We start from the raw sequence: 19,530 nt of genomic DNA on the forward strand, positions 1-19,530 counted from the left end.
CTGAGCCTAGGGTCTTGCAGCCACACATGCGGCTGCCTGAGCCTCGGGCCGGCCCTGGGCAATGGCAGCCGCCATCCACGGGTAGCCTGAGTCTCAGGCAGCCGCTGTAGCTTTGTCTGGATGGTGGTCCGAAGACATCCATCCTAATTAGCATATTGCCCTTTCATTAGTATAGATATGCAGTAACATTGCCATTAAACGCCTCTTTAAACCCAAAGGACAGTTCTAAAGAAACTCCCACATGTTCCTTGTGTGACAGCTACTACAAAAGTCCACAGTAGATAGTACATTTGTAACTTAAGAGATATAGAAAGAATCTAATCTTACATATAATGCAATCACCCAGCAGTCAGCAGTGTAAATGCAGCCACCATTCTGTAGTAACTTTGTGGGAAAGAGAGCTAACCCCTACTGGGAAGAGAGCTAAAAGTAGCTGTCAGCCAAAAAGTAGCAGTAGCACACACTGACAAAAAAGTTACGTTTTGAAACTTTATGGTAACTCTTTACAAAGGTAGAAAATAATGTCCGCTAATTAGACTAAAGTACTATAAAGGAATTTCAGGTTAAGTCCCCAGACTGCACCATCATTCTCTTCAGTAGATACAAACAGAACAAGTGAGGAATTATGATCTTTTCCAAGAACAGAAAGATAATCCCTTGTTAGAAAGCAGCTTGTACCATCATGGCCCAAACTTGGCAATGCAGGCAGCCTAGTTTTAGGATTAGCTTAACGTGTGAATAACAGCATGGCTTTCTGAGGCACCACAATCTTGTAACAGGACATTACTGAATTTGGTAGCTCAGATCTAAGCTGCAAGGTAGAAATCATTAATGTGGGTAGACTCCATTGCTGAATAAAAGAAAAATTTCATTGATAGTGATTTTAAAATATTTAATACTCTTCTCTTTAAAATCCAAAATAATGTAATTTTTACAAGTTAAGTGCCACATAAAGCAAGTGTTATTTTTTGAGAAATGCAGGTGATACTGAAAACAGTACTGAGGTATTTTTTTATTTTTAAATTTGAATACGGAAACAAGTCTGGACCTATTATTTTACATTAAAAAAAAACCAACAACAATGCTACTGCTTGGCTCTTTTGCTGTAATTTTAGGTTCTGAATACATTACAAGAGTATGAGAAAGAGCATTATAATAGTACATGTAGTTTTAAAAAACTGCACATCATAACCTGGAAAAATGATCATATAGCGAGAGGCCTGAGTGAAGGTAGACTAGTAACACATTTTTACCTCTGAAAGGATAGCTTTGAAAAACAAGTGTAAACAATTGTAACACCAAATTAAAATGGCAATGTTAAATGGGTGACAGAATGATCCACATTTTATACAATATTGTATTTCCACAGATAGCTCATGAAAATCAGCAGAGAACTAAGAGCACCGTTGAAACCATTCATTGTCCCTTCCTGCTTCTGTGCAATTTAGGATTTGAGCTAAAGACAATACTTGGAAAATGTCAGTCTTGTTTTTTTATAAATCAGCTTGGATTTCAGTTCAATGTTTGCTTTAGGAAAAAGAGGTATTCTATGTCAATTATCAGCCATTTATAGCTCCATCATTTCAGAAGTAAGAATGTTAGGCTACATCTAAATTGTATTTAAAACCAAGAACCAAGCAGTAAGGACAGCAATGTAGCACACAGAACATTAGAAATAATTCGGTGTATGTTTTTACAGCTACCAACTGGTGTTAACAATTAAAAATTTACAAAGATGAAACTTTTTCTTTTTTGCACTAACTGGTTTCAATACAGCACTGAATTTAACTCATCTTTGGGCTTCAATCTTTATACAGAGTAAATATGCAAGTGCCGTACAGAGATCCTTCCCCAACTTACGCCACAGTAAGATAGTTTTCAAAATTATTCTAGAACGGTCTAAGTTGCTGCTGTTCATAGCTATTGAGAAAAGGACATTCCCTGGCCAATTTCTTTTTTTGCTTAATGATGATTGTCTAGCTATATAATACATCAACTTGAAGATAATACAGCTTTTCCTACATTTTAACACCAGTTCTGGCACAATCATTGCCAGCAGTGAATTTGTACCAGTACAGGCCAACTCAAAAACATATATTATGAAACATTTGAATGTTGTTCTTAAAGCGATGTCACAGTTTGTTTCCTCAGAAATTTAAAAGCATACATTTGAAAACATCACATCTTCAATTCAACTCTCAGAGTTAAGGAACATATTTTACATCATTAAATCCAACTTGCTTTAATGACCATTCTCTAAGGGATCCCAAAAGCTAGACAGCGTCCCCTGTACCTGACCTGTGGGAACCTAGAGAATTCTGTTCCAATGCATTCCAGCCAGAAGTATCCTCAAATGTCTAAACACTGCTTTACTGAGCAGTGCTGTGCATGGAGGTTTTGTTACTGTTTTTAAAGAACCAAACAACATTACACTATACTAGTAGACAGCAAACATTTTTTTGTAGAAGAGTTTGCAGTGTGGATACATTTTCCCATCTCTATTAAAGACTTTAAATGGATTTTCATATAGATATGATAGTAGGGCCATTTGAAGATGCTGACTGTTTTACTAACATTTCCCAAGTGGGCAAAACAGGCAATGTGTGCCATTGGTTCTGTCATACTGGCCTTTGGCTGTAATCATAGAAAAAGTGTCCCCCAAATGGAAAAGGCAGGACATAAAACTAGAAAAAGGTTGGAGCTATATGAAGCAAATGTGAAAGGAGTTACCTTTACTTTTCTCTTAAATAAGTTGAGCACAGGAGGGCAGTGCAGAGGCACCTGGATGTGGGCCCTCCCACTGCTGTCCTGCAGTAGAACAGATTTGGATGCCCATGTAGAGTCCTCTGAGGGCTAGAGACTGTGCCCACATTAGAAGAGCCAGTTCTCTAGTAAAAGAGTACAAGGCAAAACAAAACAAATCACAAATTAAATACATGACACTGAAATCACTGATAGAAAACAGAACACAGAGATATTTAAAAATATAAATAAATACATTTAGCCATTTTTATTCAAGAAACCCAGAGAACTGCTTACAAAGCAATTTCTTCTTTAAAACCACTTTCTAAATTCTTCTGTAAATACCCACTATTTTGATTGTCACTTAACACAGCACCTCAGTGTTTGCTGGTGGTGGTGATGGAATTTCACTTAATCTCTTCATAAACTATATTCTATTTCTTAAAGGTCGTTTCCTTAGGAAAACCCAGGCAGCTTACAAAATATGTTAAATACTCAAAACAACCTGCAAAGTATTTTATTTAAGAAAAACAAGGAATGTAGTGTTAAATTATGACATGTGGGGGAAATATGCAAAACAGTCACATGGGAAGAAAGTGTTTTAATCTTTAAATACCCACTTTTGTTTAATTTTTTTGTGAGCTGTTCAATACTGTTAAATATCCTGAATTATAACTAAACCAACAAAATTCATCCCCAGTGTTTCCACAGAAGTCATTAAAATAAGACCAAATTACACATTTTTCTTTTCTTCAACCAAAGTACTCCTTTTCTCAGTCCTTTTTGTGCAAAAAATATTACAAGAGCAATTCAAATGGGAACGCTGAAATGACATGCCAACATTTCAGAGCACATTGAAAACACCCAGAATAATTCTTGAAATGACTGTATTCTAAAATATTACTAATAATCACTTTTAGGTTAGTTCTATACATTTATTCACACTGATACAATTTTCCTAGACTTCTGAAAATAAACAGGCTCTTTTGGTGTTCACACAATAGGCAAGATAGGTTTACAATAGTGTCTAAATGGAACTAGCATCAACAATCTCAACTCCACCACATTCAAAACAAAAGTCAAGTTCATTTGGCTACCTTGAAATCACTCCCATAAACCTACTACGGTTCACTGGATCTAAACATTTCTCAGAAATGGGTCATTTTAAAATTTCACCTAAGTGATGATTTGGGGATCCTTTAGAAATGGTAATGCCTAAGATAAACTTTATCAAAATGAATAATTGCAATAAAGTGCTTGTTATATTTAAAAATGATGCTTTTAGACTGTGGTATGTTGTTTTAAGTGTGTGCTATTCCTACATAAAGGATCCCCAGGCATGAGAGTTGGGTCTTCTCACCTGTCTCAGAAAGCAGCAGCACTATCTTTTGGTAGGCTGACAATAGGCACATTACCCATGCGGACGAGGCTATACTAGTGCTATGGCAAAGGGGGAGGAAATTAGAAAAGGTGGGAGGCATGTGGAGGGTGGTTCCTACTATATTCATAGTTATATACAAATATATTAAATATGCTATAAAAATAGTCGACTCTTTTCCTTTGCAATTACTTCAGAAGCTCCTTTCAGAAGAATGCTCACCCAACCCAAACAAACTGAACAGGTTCTCTTTGTCGAATCACTACTACAATGGCAAGAGCCGTTGTGCTGTTTCTTTTCCAATCAGTTTACTCCTGGCTAGACTCACTCAGCAATAGTAATATCCAGTGTTTACACCTTCCAACATTGACTCCCAAGGGGCTATGAACAGGGACACAGATATTGGAAAGGTTAGAGATTTGAATGAGTTTAACACAAATGTTCATCAACAAACTTTCAGTCATCAAAGAAACATAGAAAAAGAAAAAAATGAATACTACCAGAGTAAAATGCTACTTGCATTCCACTTTTTAAAAAGTTTGCCGCAATGTAGTGGGAACATTTTAAAATACGTTGAGTAATATCCAGTTAAGAAGTACTTTCACCTATCTGTAGGACCCCTATCTAAGGCTTCTTGAACAAGGATTCATCTCATCTTTACAGAGCTGCACTGCTTCAGTGTGCTTAACTAATGGCAAGCAGACTGCTGTAAGGCAATGACCAGCAGCTACAGCACTTCTGAAGAAACCAAATTACCATTTCACTATTCCACACAGTATTCTATAACCATTCAAAGACACTGGCACTCTCCTATTACTAGTACATTACTAAGCCAGATTTAAGGGACAAAGCAGAGCACATGACTCAAACTATCCCCTAAGTTGAAGTTTGGAGACTGAACTGTAGAACTTACTACCCCCATCCGCTATATCTGCTTTTCTGCACATATTTTCCACTAAAAGAATAGGGTACTTTTGAGTGTATACACGCATGGTTGCTATACACCAGCAGCAATTCTATTAGTCCTTGTAGTCTTCACTTGTAGTTGTTAAAACTATACTGACTTACGCAGTGCCACAGCAAGCCAAAGCAAGATAACAACTGCAGAACAGCTAACAATTTGCCTGATCTTTAATAGTTTCTTATCTAAAAAGTGCCATCCAGAATAAAATGTGTTTTTAAAAAGAAAAAAATGACAGAGTAAAGCAGAGGAAAGATGATTTTTAAGTAGTTAGAAGGTGTTCCTATTTTCTGTTTTTTCATGACTTAGATTTAGTATTTTAATTAACAACTTTGGCTACAGAAATGAAGGAAGAACTGGCAACTGCTTAATCTTCATTAGAATGCTCAAGTCTCCATTCATGGGGAGGGGCAGGGACAGCTTTGCAATCCAAGTTCAAGAGAAGCAGGAGGAACAGTAAGGAGCTAAGAGGCAGCTGGTGCTTACTAGCTCTTCCAACACAACAAAGCCTACTGGCAGCAGAGGAAAAGCAGCTAGCTGCTTCTTTAAACTTAGTAATCAATTCTAAGCAGAAAAAAGTGAGCTGTCAGAAACAACAGTGATTATAAATGCAAAATTGTGCCTAGGTTTTGCTTTTGTTCATCTAAGTACACAGTACTCATGGTCCACCATCTTTCTTTTAAGTGTGATATTTGGAGGATAAACCTTAATAGTTTTTCATATATTTTATTAGCTAAATCCATATCACTAGATATCACCAATGAATGAAAGAGGCACAACTCACTATGGAATGGCATGATAAGGTTAACATAGGCAATTTGAAAGGGGAGATAATTAATACTGTTGCCATATTTACAACATCAATTTTGGTGTTGTATATATGCTCAAGTACACACATATTCTGACAACTATCCTTGACATTCATGAGTCAGAAATCTCTTCTGGATGATCATTTAGCTAGGAGAGGAGCTCCTTGATATGTTAATTATTGATTGGTATCTAATGACACTTCTTTTATAGAAGGGTAGGTACCAACTTTCTTTGGTTGTTTTCATTTTCAACATTTTCTAATTTAAGTGTGGCCAGGTATAGTTTTCTACAGAAAAACAATATATCCCTAAGGATAATAGCAAAGCTGAGGACAGAAAAGTCTGAAGAACTAACTTGGAGTTCCTCAACTCCTTTATCTAGCAATTCTGTATTAGGTTATTTTCATTGCTCAAAACCTTTTCTGTTGAACTTCAGTTGTGTTATACATTTTCTTTTCAGGTCAATTTTGATTTATTACAGCTTGCTGTCTTCCCTTTCCACAGTAATAATTTTTGATATTCTAATAAGATATTTTCCTTTGCTCTACAGTTGTAAATTTAATTATCAGTACCATAGAATATATAAAATGTTTTTATGAATATAATTTTTGTTGGAATTTATTACCTTTGGAATATGATATTGCCAAATGAAATCTTAGTTCATGTTTAGAAAGCATGTGAGTTCCAATATTCTAGTGTTAGAGTGAAGGCAAAGCAAATTCCTACACCTCTTTGTAAAAATCATATTGAGCAAATATTTACTGGTAATTCTTCAATGACTACTTATTTCAGCTTTAAAGAAAGATGCTGATTTAGGAAAAACAATTTGCAATCACACTGATGACTCTGATAGTGTTAATATGTCATCTTTTATTTCTAAATTATTTATATCTCCAGCCAAGAGATTCAAAGCAGTCTTCATAGGAACTTAGGAGAATAATGGCACGGGCACTCACATGCTATTAAAAATGTACTAAGGTTTCAAAACTGCTACTGAAACCAGACAATGAGTTCAAGATGGTGAGTTATCACCTGAATCAAAATCAAGGCACTATGGGTTTTTTCCCCCTCAAATAACCCTGAATCATTTCTGACTAAAAGAAACATTGAAATTGTGAAGGATAATAAAAAGATTCCAACAAATCCTAAAAGTTAAAATTCCCACCAGTGAGAATGTTAAAAAGTGCCTAAAATGTTTTGTGTGCAAATTTTACTCCTGTAACTGAAACATTCATGAAATTTCTTTCAGGCTTGTTACAAACCATTTACTCAACTATTTCCAACTATGAACTATATCAAAATATATGATCAAAACTCCCAACCTTCTAAAATAAAGCAGTGCAAATCCTATTTTCAAACATTATTGAAAATAATGAAATGAAGGATACTTCTGAGTAACTTGAAAATCCTGTTATTTCAATCATTTAACCTGAAAAAAATCCATTCCCAGCAGCACATGATACCTCACTGAACAAACTGTGACATCACAGCCAAGTATGAACAAAAGACTTGTGCCCCGGAAAAGTGAAGAGAACACTATCGTGTTGTAAACAAAAGGGAAAACAAAGGATGTATTAGTTTGCACATGGCATCAGAATCTAAGGAAATGTATTCATACCTTTAAGGAGGAGATAATGCTTTCATGCAGCATACAAAATGTTTTGCTTTCTTTCCTTTTATCCAGACATATACATAATATTTTTACAGCATCTTTACATAGAGAATTTGAACCCACACAACATTCTGAAATTGCGATTCCATCATTATCTGAGAAGGGAGAGGGGCTTGGGAAGAGGGCCTAGTGGGTCGACTGCACTGTCTTCATGGCATCATTGTAAGCAAACCCCTGATGTGGCAGTGGTGTGTCCTCTGTAACACTTGAAAACAGGCACTGAACCACTAAAAGTTACTAACATTGTTAGTGCCTTTCTGATTCACTGGAGGTCATATTTCTTTAGCTGAGCTTCTACATTTGGCAATATACTCTTTTTCCATCAAAAAATATCTGAGCAATTAAAACACTGTCAGAATTGGCTATGGCCCTATGGTCATTTCCTGCTGGCGGGTATTTAATGTACATCTGCAGCACTAGGCAGCATTTTCCCTGCTAACTAATTCGAGGAATTAGAATACTCAATACTGCATCTCATGAATCTACTAGAACTTTTCCTCCTAATCCTCAGATCATCTGAGCAACTCTTTATGGGCCAACCCTTCCTCCCTTGAGGTCAGAGAGGAGACGTGTGCTACTGTGGTTGAACCTTGGAAGGATCCGTCAAAGTGTCAGTCCTGTGCCGACTCAGTTGCTGTTGCTGCTGAGACTGGTGTTGCTGGTGATGTGATTGAGGGAAAGTGCTCTGTTGTAGTGGAAACGCAGCAGAGAGGATAAGCTGAGTTGAAGGGTTCCCATGAAGCAACCTAGAAGTCTAAAAACAAATGGATTATGCAACATTGCTTTACTCCCACTATTTTGTGTACATTAAGATTTACTTAAGTTTTGGGACAATGAAAAGGCAGTCACCACTACAAATGAAGGACACTTGCAAGCACACAGATAGACCCTGAACCTTAAGAACCATTAAGCTTTGCCAAGGATCTGGGCAATTTGCTTTCTGTCTTTGTCATTAAGAAAAACTTTTCTTTTTAAAGAGAGAAAAGAAATATCAACTGTTGTTTTACTTATTTATGCATTCATTGGCTGATTCTTATATGTGCTCTGACTGGGAATCGAACCCACAACCTTGGCATATTGGGACAATGCTCTAACCCAGCCGTGGGCAAACTACGGTCCGCAGGCCGGATCCGGCCCGTTTGAAATGAATAAAACTAAAAAAAAAAAAAAAAAAAGACCGTACCCTTTTATGTAATGATGTTTACTTTGAACTTATATTAGTTCACACAAACACTCCATCCATGCTTTTGTTCCGGCCCTCCGGTCCAGTTTAAGAACCCATTGTGGCCCTCGAGTCAAAAAGTTTGCCCACCCCTGCTCTAAACAATTGAGCTACCTGGCCAGGGCACATTAGCAAAAGCTTTTGTAAGATAAAGAACCCAGGACATGCATGAGCCCTACAGGATTACAATAGAGGTACATTTTAGAACTAGGTAATAGACAAATTGTATAGTCCTTACTATCTACATATGAGTGTCTCTCTGAAGGGTATTGCTGATCTTACTTTTTTAGGTATCCCATGTGTTTGGAATGCTTTTTCCCAAAGTGGGGGGGGAGGGGGGGTAAGAGAATGTTCATTCTTTTAAGGGACCTCGTTCTGATAGACTTAGAAGACTGAGGTCTTAAGGCAAGTCCTCTCCTTTTTTAAGCTTTTACTTAATTCTCATTGGTTATCTATCTGATAATAATACTTTATAACTTGCTATAAATTCTGATTAATAATTCATTTACAACAGTAAGTGAGGCAATCATTAATAGCTGCAGTATAGGTATATGACTTGAGAGAGACTTAGGTAACTATCTGTTTAGTTTTCCACATCACAAGGTTAGGAATTATAATTGAACTCCTAGGGTGATAAATTAACACTGTATTTATGCGTGAGTATACAATATAATATTAAATCTTCTAATTATACCATATGTTGTATAACTCTAAAATTGATTTGTGCCTGGCCTACATGGATTGGTCTCTAGCACAATCCTAGACTACCCTCTATTCAAAATGGCTCCCCCTCAGCCAGAAGAGAAAAGGCTGGACTTCCCTGCTGTGCACCCGCCGTGAGAGTGCTAGAAACGTGTCCCGATATCCTTGCTGAGGACACTGTATCCTTTGGAGAAGTAGTTCCTGTCCAATACACCCCTATGAGATGTGTGTCTGCATTCTGGCCAGTGTGTTTATCACTGGTGGTCATACACAACAGCTAATTAATATGCCTTATGCTATGTTCAGTGATTTACATGCATCATCCACAGCACCTCCATATTACAGATGAGGAAACTGAAGTTTAGCAAGTTAAGTAACCTGCCAAAGGTCACGCAGTACGTGGTGCAGAAGTGACTGAATTCCAAGGCAGCAGGACTTAGAGCCCAAGTTCTTAACTATGACATATACTGTTTCCACAATATTTCTAATACTAATGTTAACCAAAAAATCATTATAAAACTTAATCTTAAAAAATAATTTAAGATAATGCCTAATTTTTTAAAAATCCGACTTGATACCTCTGCCCAGTAGAGAGTCGTTTGATGGGCTGCTAAAGATAAGAGAGGAAAGAAAGGTGCCTTTCCTTGAATTCCAGAAACTCTAGCCAGAGAGGGCTCTATATAAGTGTCCTGATATGGGCAGGTAGTAGCCCCTTATTCTATCCAGCAGTTTAAATAATTGGTTATGTCCATGGCAGGTCTAAGTCTTTGAAGGACTGAACAGGGAAATACATATAGCCAACCAGACAAACTTTGCCTTACAGAAATTTAACTTGTACAATTAGCTTCTATGCATTTTTCAGATCACTTACAAGTGTTCACTTAATGCCTAATTTCATTATATAAAAGTAAATAGGTTTGGGAGAATTACCTGTAAAAATTGCTGTGGTGGTTGGTTCAGCTGAGCCTGAGATGGTTGCTGAACTGATGTGAGCTGCTGCTCCTGGGAACTCTGCTGCTGCTGCTGCTGCTGCTGCTGCTGCTGCGTGACTGACAACGTCTGTGACTGCTGCTGTTGTGCAGCAAAAGTAGGGTAGGCAGTCACCACCTGACCCATAAGCATAGTGCTAGGTACCATGACCGCCCCACAAGCTACAGGAGCAGTTACTAATTTGGTCACAAGTTGCTGACCTTGAGAAAATCTGTAAGAGGAAGAAAAGAGGAATCAGAAATACAAAAAAAATATGCATTACAAAAGGCAGTGGCTGAATACTTCTCTAAGATAATACCCAATGATATTGCCCATTTAGTTTTTTAAAGCTGTATGTTTCAATTTTGTTTCGTGTTTTTAACCCTCTTAGTGCCAGGGAGCGTGATTGCACTCCTCCTGTCTTTCGCCAAAAGTGCTGAGAGGACCATCGGCAATTTTTTTTTTTCTAATAGTATTTTATAATACAATCAGCAAACAATATATGTCAAAGATGAAATGTAGTAAAGGTTTCCTTAAGTTTTTGAATATGTAACTTCATTTACTTGCGATTCATAATTTTTTTCCTAAACTGCTGTAAAAACAGCAAAAATGCCTTGGCAATTTTAGCATAGTTCCTAGGATATTGGTTGGCACTCAAAGGGTTAAAGATCCATTTTGAGATACCAGTAAAACAAAATGTGTATATAGCCTGGCTGGTGTGCTTAGTGGCTGAGCTTTGACCTATGAACCAGGAGGTCACAGTCGATTCCCCGGCAGGGCACATGCCAGGGTTTCAGACTTGACCCCCATTGGGGGCATTCAGGTGACAGCTGACCAATGATTCTCTCTCATCATTGATGTTTCTATCTCTCCCTCACCCTTGCTCTCTCTGAAATCAATAAAAACATCTTTAAAAAAAAGTTTTAAGACTACAGAGATTCTAAAATTAGAAGCTTCCAAATATAAGAAAATGGCATTTCTTCAAAAACTTTGTTTCTAAGTCAGCTATTCCCACTAAAAGATATCATAGATTACTTTCTTGAATTGCCCATAAAAGTTTTGTATAGAATATGTTTAAGCACTTGAGGTTTGAAATCAAACACTGAGGCTTGATTCAGAAAGCCTTCTTCACCTCCTTAACTAGCTACAGGCTCTTGACCAAAGTATTATAAACTCACTTTTTTCTTACCTACAAATTAAAAGACCCTAACACATTTTTAAAAAATAAGAATTAAATGAAATAATGTTTTGAGCGCTTAGTATAGTACTAAACAAACTCAAGAAAGGCAAGCTACTTTTATTTCAAAACAAACTATGGTAGTGTACACCCTAATCATTGTTACTACATGAAAACTCACCAGTATCTGTATTAAAATAATAAAAATTTTAGTGACACAAAGCTTGTAATAAAAGTCATATAAAAGTGTGCTGCAGAATTTGGCTTCTACAATATTTGGTAGCACATTTCTGGACAGGTTGCTACCTTTTTATTACAAAGTCCTTAAACAATGAATACATTATGCATTTTTATTCCAAATTCAAGAATATGGGCTGACCCTGGCCACTGTGGCTTGTTTGACTGGAGCGCCATCCTGTACACCAAAAGGTGGTGGGTTCAATTTCCAGTCAGGGAACATACTCATGTTGTGGTTCAATGCCCAGTGGGGGCATGTGAGGAAGGCAGACAATCAATGTTTCTCTCTCTTTTTTTTTTCTTCTCTCTCCTCCTTCCCACTTCCTCTCTCTGGAATCAACTTTTTTTAAAAAAAGAATACTATCTGGAGTAACAAACTAAAATCATGTTTTTAAAAATAACCTTACTTTTAATCAATTAAGATACAACTTACAGATGACTAATGAACTCCGATAACTACCTTATCTGTCTGTCCTGAGTGAATGTAGTTACTGCAGCACTCTGGGTACTGTTTTGTGGCATACTAGACGGGATCTGGACCATGCTTCCGGCTGCCGGCTGAGAAATCACCATCGTGTTATACAGGGGGGCTGTAAGAGTGCTCTGGGTCTGACTAGGAAGAGATGTTTGTTGGCTATGCCCGCTTAAGACATTTTGTTGACTCTGTTGGAAAAGAAGAGATTATAATGACAGATTAACTGAAAAATTTACATCAGGAAGTATGCTTCTAGAGATCATCCTAGTAATGGTTGACATTACAGAAAAAAAGTGGCAAGACATATTACTCTGAGAGAAATCTGACCACAAAGTAATGACTTATAGTAACTGAGAACAGATTAGTCTTCAATATCTTGCTGGAAGGTAAGCTATGATCTTAGAAAAGGAGCATGATCTTAACAGGAATAATATAAAGTAAACATAAAGACTTTCTATTAAATCCCCCAAATGAGTGATCAACATTAGACATTTTTCTATACTTTATTTGTAGCCCTGGGATTTATAGTCACAGATCTACATCAATTACCAAAATTTCCTGGAATACTGATTAAAGCATTACTGCCCAAACAATTTATTCTTCATGTATGGTAACGTATTTCCTGGTCAGTCTTCTTTGCAAGTCAAACCTTTTAACCTACAAATTTTTAAATGTCAAAATAGTGAAAGTATTTAACAACCAACAGCTTCACAACTAACACTTTTGAACAAAATATTTTAATAATGACTTCTCACTATTATATTTTCTAATTATTATTAAAATTTAAATATAGTATTGTTCAAGATAGAGTTTTTTAGTTGCAGCAATAATACACATTTTAATTGTTGAACACTCCATAGCCTGTATTAATAGATAACATTACCTGACTTGATGAACTTTGTAAAGTCTGCTGTTGTATCATGTGCTGAGTTGTGCCAACGTGTCCGGTATTCATTCCACTTTGAATTTGGTTAGTTTGAACAACCTGGCTTTGCATATTTACAGGTGCGAGTTGCTGGATGTTAGATGAATTTCCAGAAGAAAGTTGAACAGAACCAAAATTCAAACCAGGGGTTGACTGTTGTAAAAACATCTTTAAAAATAATGATTACATTAAAATGAGCTTTGTAGATTAAAAACAAAGATGGATAAACACATTTAAAGAAAAGGAAAAACAAGCTACGAATTAAAGTTTCAAAAGCAAGTAAGAACACTAAAACATTCTGAATGAACAATTAGCAATAAATAATTACCAAATAAAACATACCTCATAATCATTCCTCCAGTCATCCTAACCATATCATGTTTCCAATGGTTAGACTGCAGCTCTGTATCACTTATTTATAATTTATGGCATTAAATGAAAGTTGTTTTTACTTAAAGTTTCCCTTTACTAAAGTCCTAGTCTCTGACAGAAATAACTTGAGAGTGGCTAAACAAATCAGACTATGAAATTATTCCTACTGGTATTTTATTAAAACAATCATTGATGATTATAAACTCTGTACCAACAAGTACCTAAAAGTCTGTAAAACAATTTTTATATTACAAGTTAAAGCTTATTAAAAATTGAACTGCTAAAGAGGACTCCAATCTGGAGAAACAAGGATGCTGATGGAAATACTCTTAGGAATGAATTTTTAATGAGTATAAGTGCAATCACACTGAATAGGTAACCAATGAGTATTTACTGAACTATACTGATGAAATGTTTCTCTTGCATTGTCATTTTAAAGATAATTTTCAGTTACAGCTGTCATACTATATTAGTTTCAGCTGTACAACATAGTGATTAGACATTCATATAACTTACAAAGTGATCACCCCAATAAATCTAGTTCTCATCTGACACCATGCATAGTTATCACAATATTCTTATTATTTTTAATCCTCACCCAGGGATATGCTTGTTTGTTTTAATGAACTGATTTGAGAGAGAGAGGAAGGGAGAGGAAGAGAGAGAGAGAAACATTGATCGGTTACCTTCTGTACTCACCCAACCAGGTATTAAATCCGCCACATGGGTATGTGTTCTGACCAGAAATCAAACCCGTGACGCTTTGGTACATAGGACAATGCTCCAACCAACCACACTGTCCCGGGCTACAACATTATGACTATCTATAACAACAAATCTGTACTTCTCAACTCCTCCACTTTTTTCACCCATACTCTCAAACTCCCTTCCATCTGGCAACCATCAAAATGTTCTCTATAAGTTTGTTTCTGTTTTGTTTGTGAATCTATTTAGGTTTATAGTTTCTACACATAAGTGAAATCATATTGATCTTTCTCTGTCTGGCTTATTTCACTGGGAAAAATACTTTCTAGGTATTGCAGATTATAAGATTTTATTCTTTTCTTATGGCTGAGTCATGTTCCATTATATATATGTCCCACTTCTTTATCTATTCACCTATGGATGGATACTTAGGTTGCATCCATATCTTGGCTATTTTAAACAATGCTGCAGTGCACATATGGATGCAGATCTTTTCGATTTAGTGTTTTGGGTTTCCTCCGATAAATACCCAGAAGCGGAGCTGCTGGGTCCTTCTTTGTCCCTTGTTATAGCCTTTGTATCCAAGTCTGTTTTGTCTGGTATAAGTATTGCTACTCCAACATTTTTTTTCCATTTCCATTTTCATGAAATATCTTTTCCCATGCCTTTACTTTCTGTCTGTTTGTCTTTTGATCTGAAGTGAATCTCTTGTAGACAGCATATGTAAGAGACTTGTTTTCTTATCCATCCAGCCACACTATGTCTTTTAATTGGAGCATTTAATCCATTTACAATTAAAGTAATTATCTGTATATATAAAACCCCAATATGCAAATAGACTTAATGGTGGTACAACCGAAAAACCAGTCACTATGACGAGTGCTGACCACCAAGAAGCACACGCGCAACATGGCAGGCATTGGCAGGAGGCAGTAGAGCATGGAACATGGCGGGCGTCGGTTGTGGTGGGGTGGTGGAGCAGGTGCACCAGACCAAGGCAGGCGCCGGTTGCTGACATTGGGGTGAGCCTCTGATGGTTACTGAAAATTCTTTGCTCCTGAGCACCACGATCCCACCTGGTGCTCACACCTGTTGCCGGCACTGGCCAGACTGGTCAGCACCATCAGCTTCTCCACCTCCCCCTGCTCCTGGGGGGCGATTGGGGCAGCAGCACTGCTCGCACCTGCTGCTGGCGCTGGCCCCAATTGCTCCATGCTATCAGTGGGTGCAAGTGGGGCAGTGCCGTCAGTGTGTGGGAATGGCAGCAGCGAGAGCAGGGCTGCTGGCAGACAGGGGCCCAGGGGCTGCAGTGGGAGGGGCCAGGTGGGGGAACAGAGGATGGGCTGAGACCCACCCGTGCCCACCATAGCCTCACGGCCCACAGTTCCTTTCAAAGTGCACGAATTCATGCACTGGGCCCCTAGTTGATAGATAAATGTAGTTATTGCCATTTTATTCTTCATACTTTTGGTCTTTTTTCTTCTTTTTAAATAAGTCTCAAACATTTCTTATAATACTGTTTTGTTTTTTTAATTCTTTATCATTGAAAGTATTACATATGTCACCTTTTCCCCCCATTGTCTTCTCCCAGCCTGCCCCTGATGCCCAGCCCTGGCCTTCACCACCCCCTTACTATTGTCTGTATCTATTGCCTATGCTTATGTGCATACAAGTTTTTTATGATTAATCTTTTATCCCTTCTCCACCCCTTCCCCCACCATCCCTCTGAGATTTGATGGTCTATTGGATGATTCTGTGTCTCTGGATCTATTTATGTTGTTCATTATATTCCACAAATGAGTGAGATTATTTGATACTTATCTTTCTCTGACTTATTTTGCTTAGCATAATGCTGTTGCAAATGGTAAGAGTTCTTTATTTTTTACCTCAGCATAGTATTCCATTGCGTAGATGTACCACAGCTTTTTAATCCACTCATCTGCTGATGGGCACTGAAGCTGTTTCCAAATCTTAGCTACTGTAAATTGTGCTATGAAGATTGGGGTACATATATCCTTTCTGATTGGTGTTTCTAGTTTCTTGAGATATTCCTAGAAGTGGGATCACTGGGTCAAATGGGAGTCCGATTTTTAGTGTTTTGAAGAAACTCCATACTGTCCTCCGCAGTGGCTGCACCAGTCTGCATTCCCACCAGAGTACATGAGGGATCCTTTTTCTCTGCATCCTCGCCAGCACTTGTTATTTGATGATTTGTTGATGACAGCCATTCTGACAGGTGTGAGATGGTACCGCATTGTCATTTTGATTTGCATCTCTCGGATGATTAGTGACTTTGAGCATGTTTTCATATGTCTCTTGGCCTCCTGTATGTCCTCTTTCAAAAATTATTTAGGTCAGTTGCCCATTTTTTGATTGGGTTGTTTAATCTTCCTTTTGTTAAGTTGTATGAGTTCTCTGTAAATGTTGGAGAATAAACCCTTATCATAGATCACATTGGCAAATATGTGCTCCCATGCAGTGGGCTTTCTTGTTGTTTTGTTGATGGTTTCTTTTGCTGTGTACAAGCTTTTTATTTTGATGTAGTCCCATTTGTTTATTTTCTCTTTAGTTTCCATTGCCCTAGGTGATGTATCGTAAGATCTTAAGAGGAATCCACAGGCAGCAAAATCTAATTTTAATTTTGTGATTATATTCTCAGTGCAATCCTATATAATAAAAGCCCAGTGACCAAATGGTGGAATGACCAGAACGACCAGTCGACCAGTCACTATGAGCTGCCCCCTGGTGGTCAGTGTGCTCCCACAGTGGGAATGCTGCTCTGCTGACTGGGATGAGCAGCACTCCCACAGCAGGCCGATCCCCACAGTCCATGCCCCCCACCAGTGCAAGAATTTGTGCACTGGGCCTCTAGTTTTTAATAAAATATGTGGTAATCATTAACTATTTACCTTGCTTCATTGGTATGAAAAATTTCTTAAAATTAATAAAGTTAATTTTAAGCCCTAACCTGTTGGGCTCAGTCGATAGAGCATCTAACCTGTGGAAGAAAGAGTCCTGGGTTTGATTCTAGTCAAGGGCACATACTTTAGTTGCAGGCTCCTCACCTGGCCTGGCCCTGGTCAGGTCACTTACAGGAGGCAACCAATCGATGTGTTTCTCTCACATCAATGTTTCTCTTGGTTTTTCCCGCTCTCTTCCTCTCTCCCTAAAAAAAATCAATGGAAAAATATCCTCGGGTGAGGCTTAACAACAACACCAAAAAAGTTGTGTAATATCTACATTCATGTATCAATAATCTTAATGAAGATAAACTATCTGTTCACTAATAAGCTAAACACAAAAGCTTTGTCTTCAAATTTTTCACAATGGACAGATCTTTATTAATGTCAGGACACAGTAGTATTAAAAAAAATCAAAGATTTAAGAGATTATGACGTTATATACAGCAGAAAACTTAATCATATGTAAATTAGTTGTCTCATCATGATCCTCACAGCTTTCAGGATTACATTCCTGAAAAATGTTATACTTACTTATTTTTAATATGTCAAACATATTTTTTATTTTAGTATTTACAACTGTCAAGTAAATATGTATTCTAACATTAATATACTATAAATATGTGTTTGTATTGCAACCTGGGTCTAACTAACCTAGATGTGTTCGTACTGGCTAGTCACTTTGATCAGATTACAGGTAGGCAGTGCAGATACCATTTTCTGCAGAATTTCAGATGTAGGTTATATCTGGGAATGTTAGAGCTACTAGTGGAAGAGATTCGATCATTCACCTCAACTTCTTCATTTTGTGGATGAGATCCAGAGAAGTTGCAGCTTGTCCCAGGTCAGATAGCTAATTAATGGAAGAACTAGGACTGAGATATTAAAATTCACTTATAACCTGTATGTTAGCTTTTTCTCTCTCCATTCCTCCATTGCCATTCGTCTCTACTCTGTTGCGGAATATTCCTTGCAACCTTGAGGTAGAGAGTAGTCAAGGAAATCAGGGCAATTTAGCCTGACCTCTATGCAAAGTCATCTTTAGGTGAAGTTATCTCTTAGTGCGTTGTTCTTTCCCTTGGAAGCCGACAGCTCTCTCTGGTAGTCTACAAGGCAAGAGCTAGTGAGTGCCCTGTCAACTTCACTTTAGATACAAATCCGCAAGGAAGTTCTATCCCCTCCCCTAGAACTTCCAATCCAGTCTTCCCCCGATTAAAGACTCACTAACAAAGAAGGTTTACATAGTCCTTTTAATGTGGCTCAATTAGGTATCAAACAGGAAGACAAGGAGTTTTAAATAATGAGCCTTCCCCTTATATCGTACAGTATGGAAGAGAGGTAAGTTTCACAGTCTTTACTTTTGGGAGGGGGATGTCTATATCTGAAGAGTTCTGATTTCAGTTCATTTCCCTTTACACAATAGAACTGCACCCCGATTCGTAACAAATATCCTAATAGCAAATACAGATCATCATAGTAAATATTAATTTGCTTTCAAAGATGATATAATCTAGCTCCATATGAGAAAAGCTAGTTCTTAATAACATCATTTTGACCTTTTCCTTATGAAATAATAATACTGGCATTATACTAAGAAATTTTTGTAAAAATAATTCATGAATTTGCATAAATTATAAGGTTTTTTATTCCTTCTACATTAGCCGAGAATGGGTTTCTTTTAGCTATTTTAGAAGGTAGTCATCTACTCAAAATAAGTTGTTTCTAACATCCAAATCCCCCGCCCAATAGAAGTGGTGGTGGGATGCCTTTTTTCATAGGTGTGCATATGTCCTTTATGACTGGTATTTCTGTCTTCTTGGGATATATTCCTAGAAGTGGGATTACTGGGTCAAATGGGAGTTCCATTTTAAATTTTTTTTAGGAAAACTCCATACTGTTTTCCACAGTGGCTGAACCAGTCTGCATTCCCACCAGCAGTGTACAACGGTACCCTTTTCTCCACATCCTCGCCAGGACTTGTCATTTGTTGATTTGTTAATGATAGCCATCCTGACAAATGTGAGATGGTATCTCATCGTTGTTTTGATTTGCATCTCTTGGCTGATTTGTGACTTTGAACGTTTCTTCATATGTCTCTTGGCCTTCGGGATGTCCTCTTTCAAAAAGTGTCTATATAGGCCCTTTACCCATTTTTTTATTGGATTATTTGTCTTCCTTTTGTTAAGTTGTGAGTTCCCTGTAAATGCTGGAGGTTAAACCCTTA

The 19,530-nt window shown here is 37.4% G+C and overlaps 1 protein-coding gene across 17 annotated transcripts in view; it reads right to left on the reverse strand.

Annotated features, from left to right (window-relative positions):
- Positions 1-992: 992 nt before the first annotated feature.
- The window catches only part of CLOCK (clock circadian regulator), a 163,180-nt gene continuing 144,642 nt past the window's right edge, over positions 993-19,530 (reverse strand). For 13 of the 17 annotated variants that reach the window (XM_036334456.1, XM_036334445.1, XM_036334437.1 and 10 more), the window contains 4 exons: positions 13,228-13,437; positions 12,330-12,532; positions 10,417-10,687; positions 993-8,316 (listed from right to left, as the gene is read on the reverse strand). In XM_036334456.1, the coding sequence (XP_036190349.1) occupies positions 8,137-8,316; positions 10,417-10,687; positions 12,330-12,532; positions 13,228-13,437 (864 nt within the window). In that variant the 3' untranslated portion in view covers positions 993-8,136. The remainder of the gene's footprint in view (positions 8,317-10,416; positions 10,688-12,329; positions 12,533-13,227; positions 13,438-19,530) is intronic. The other 4 variants (XM_036334414.1, XM_036334359.1, XM_036334395.1 and 1 more) reach the window with 1 other exon arrangement.

This window comes from Myotis myotis, unplaced genomic scaffold (genome assembly GCF_014108235.1).
Source record: "Myotis myotis isolate mMyoMyo1 unplaced genomic scaffold, mMyoMyo1.p scaffold_m19_p_1, whole genome shotgun sequence".
NCBI classification, from domain to species: domain Eukaryota; kingdom Metazoa; phylum Chordata; class Mammalia; order Chiroptera; family Vespertilionidae; genus Myotis; species Myotis myotis.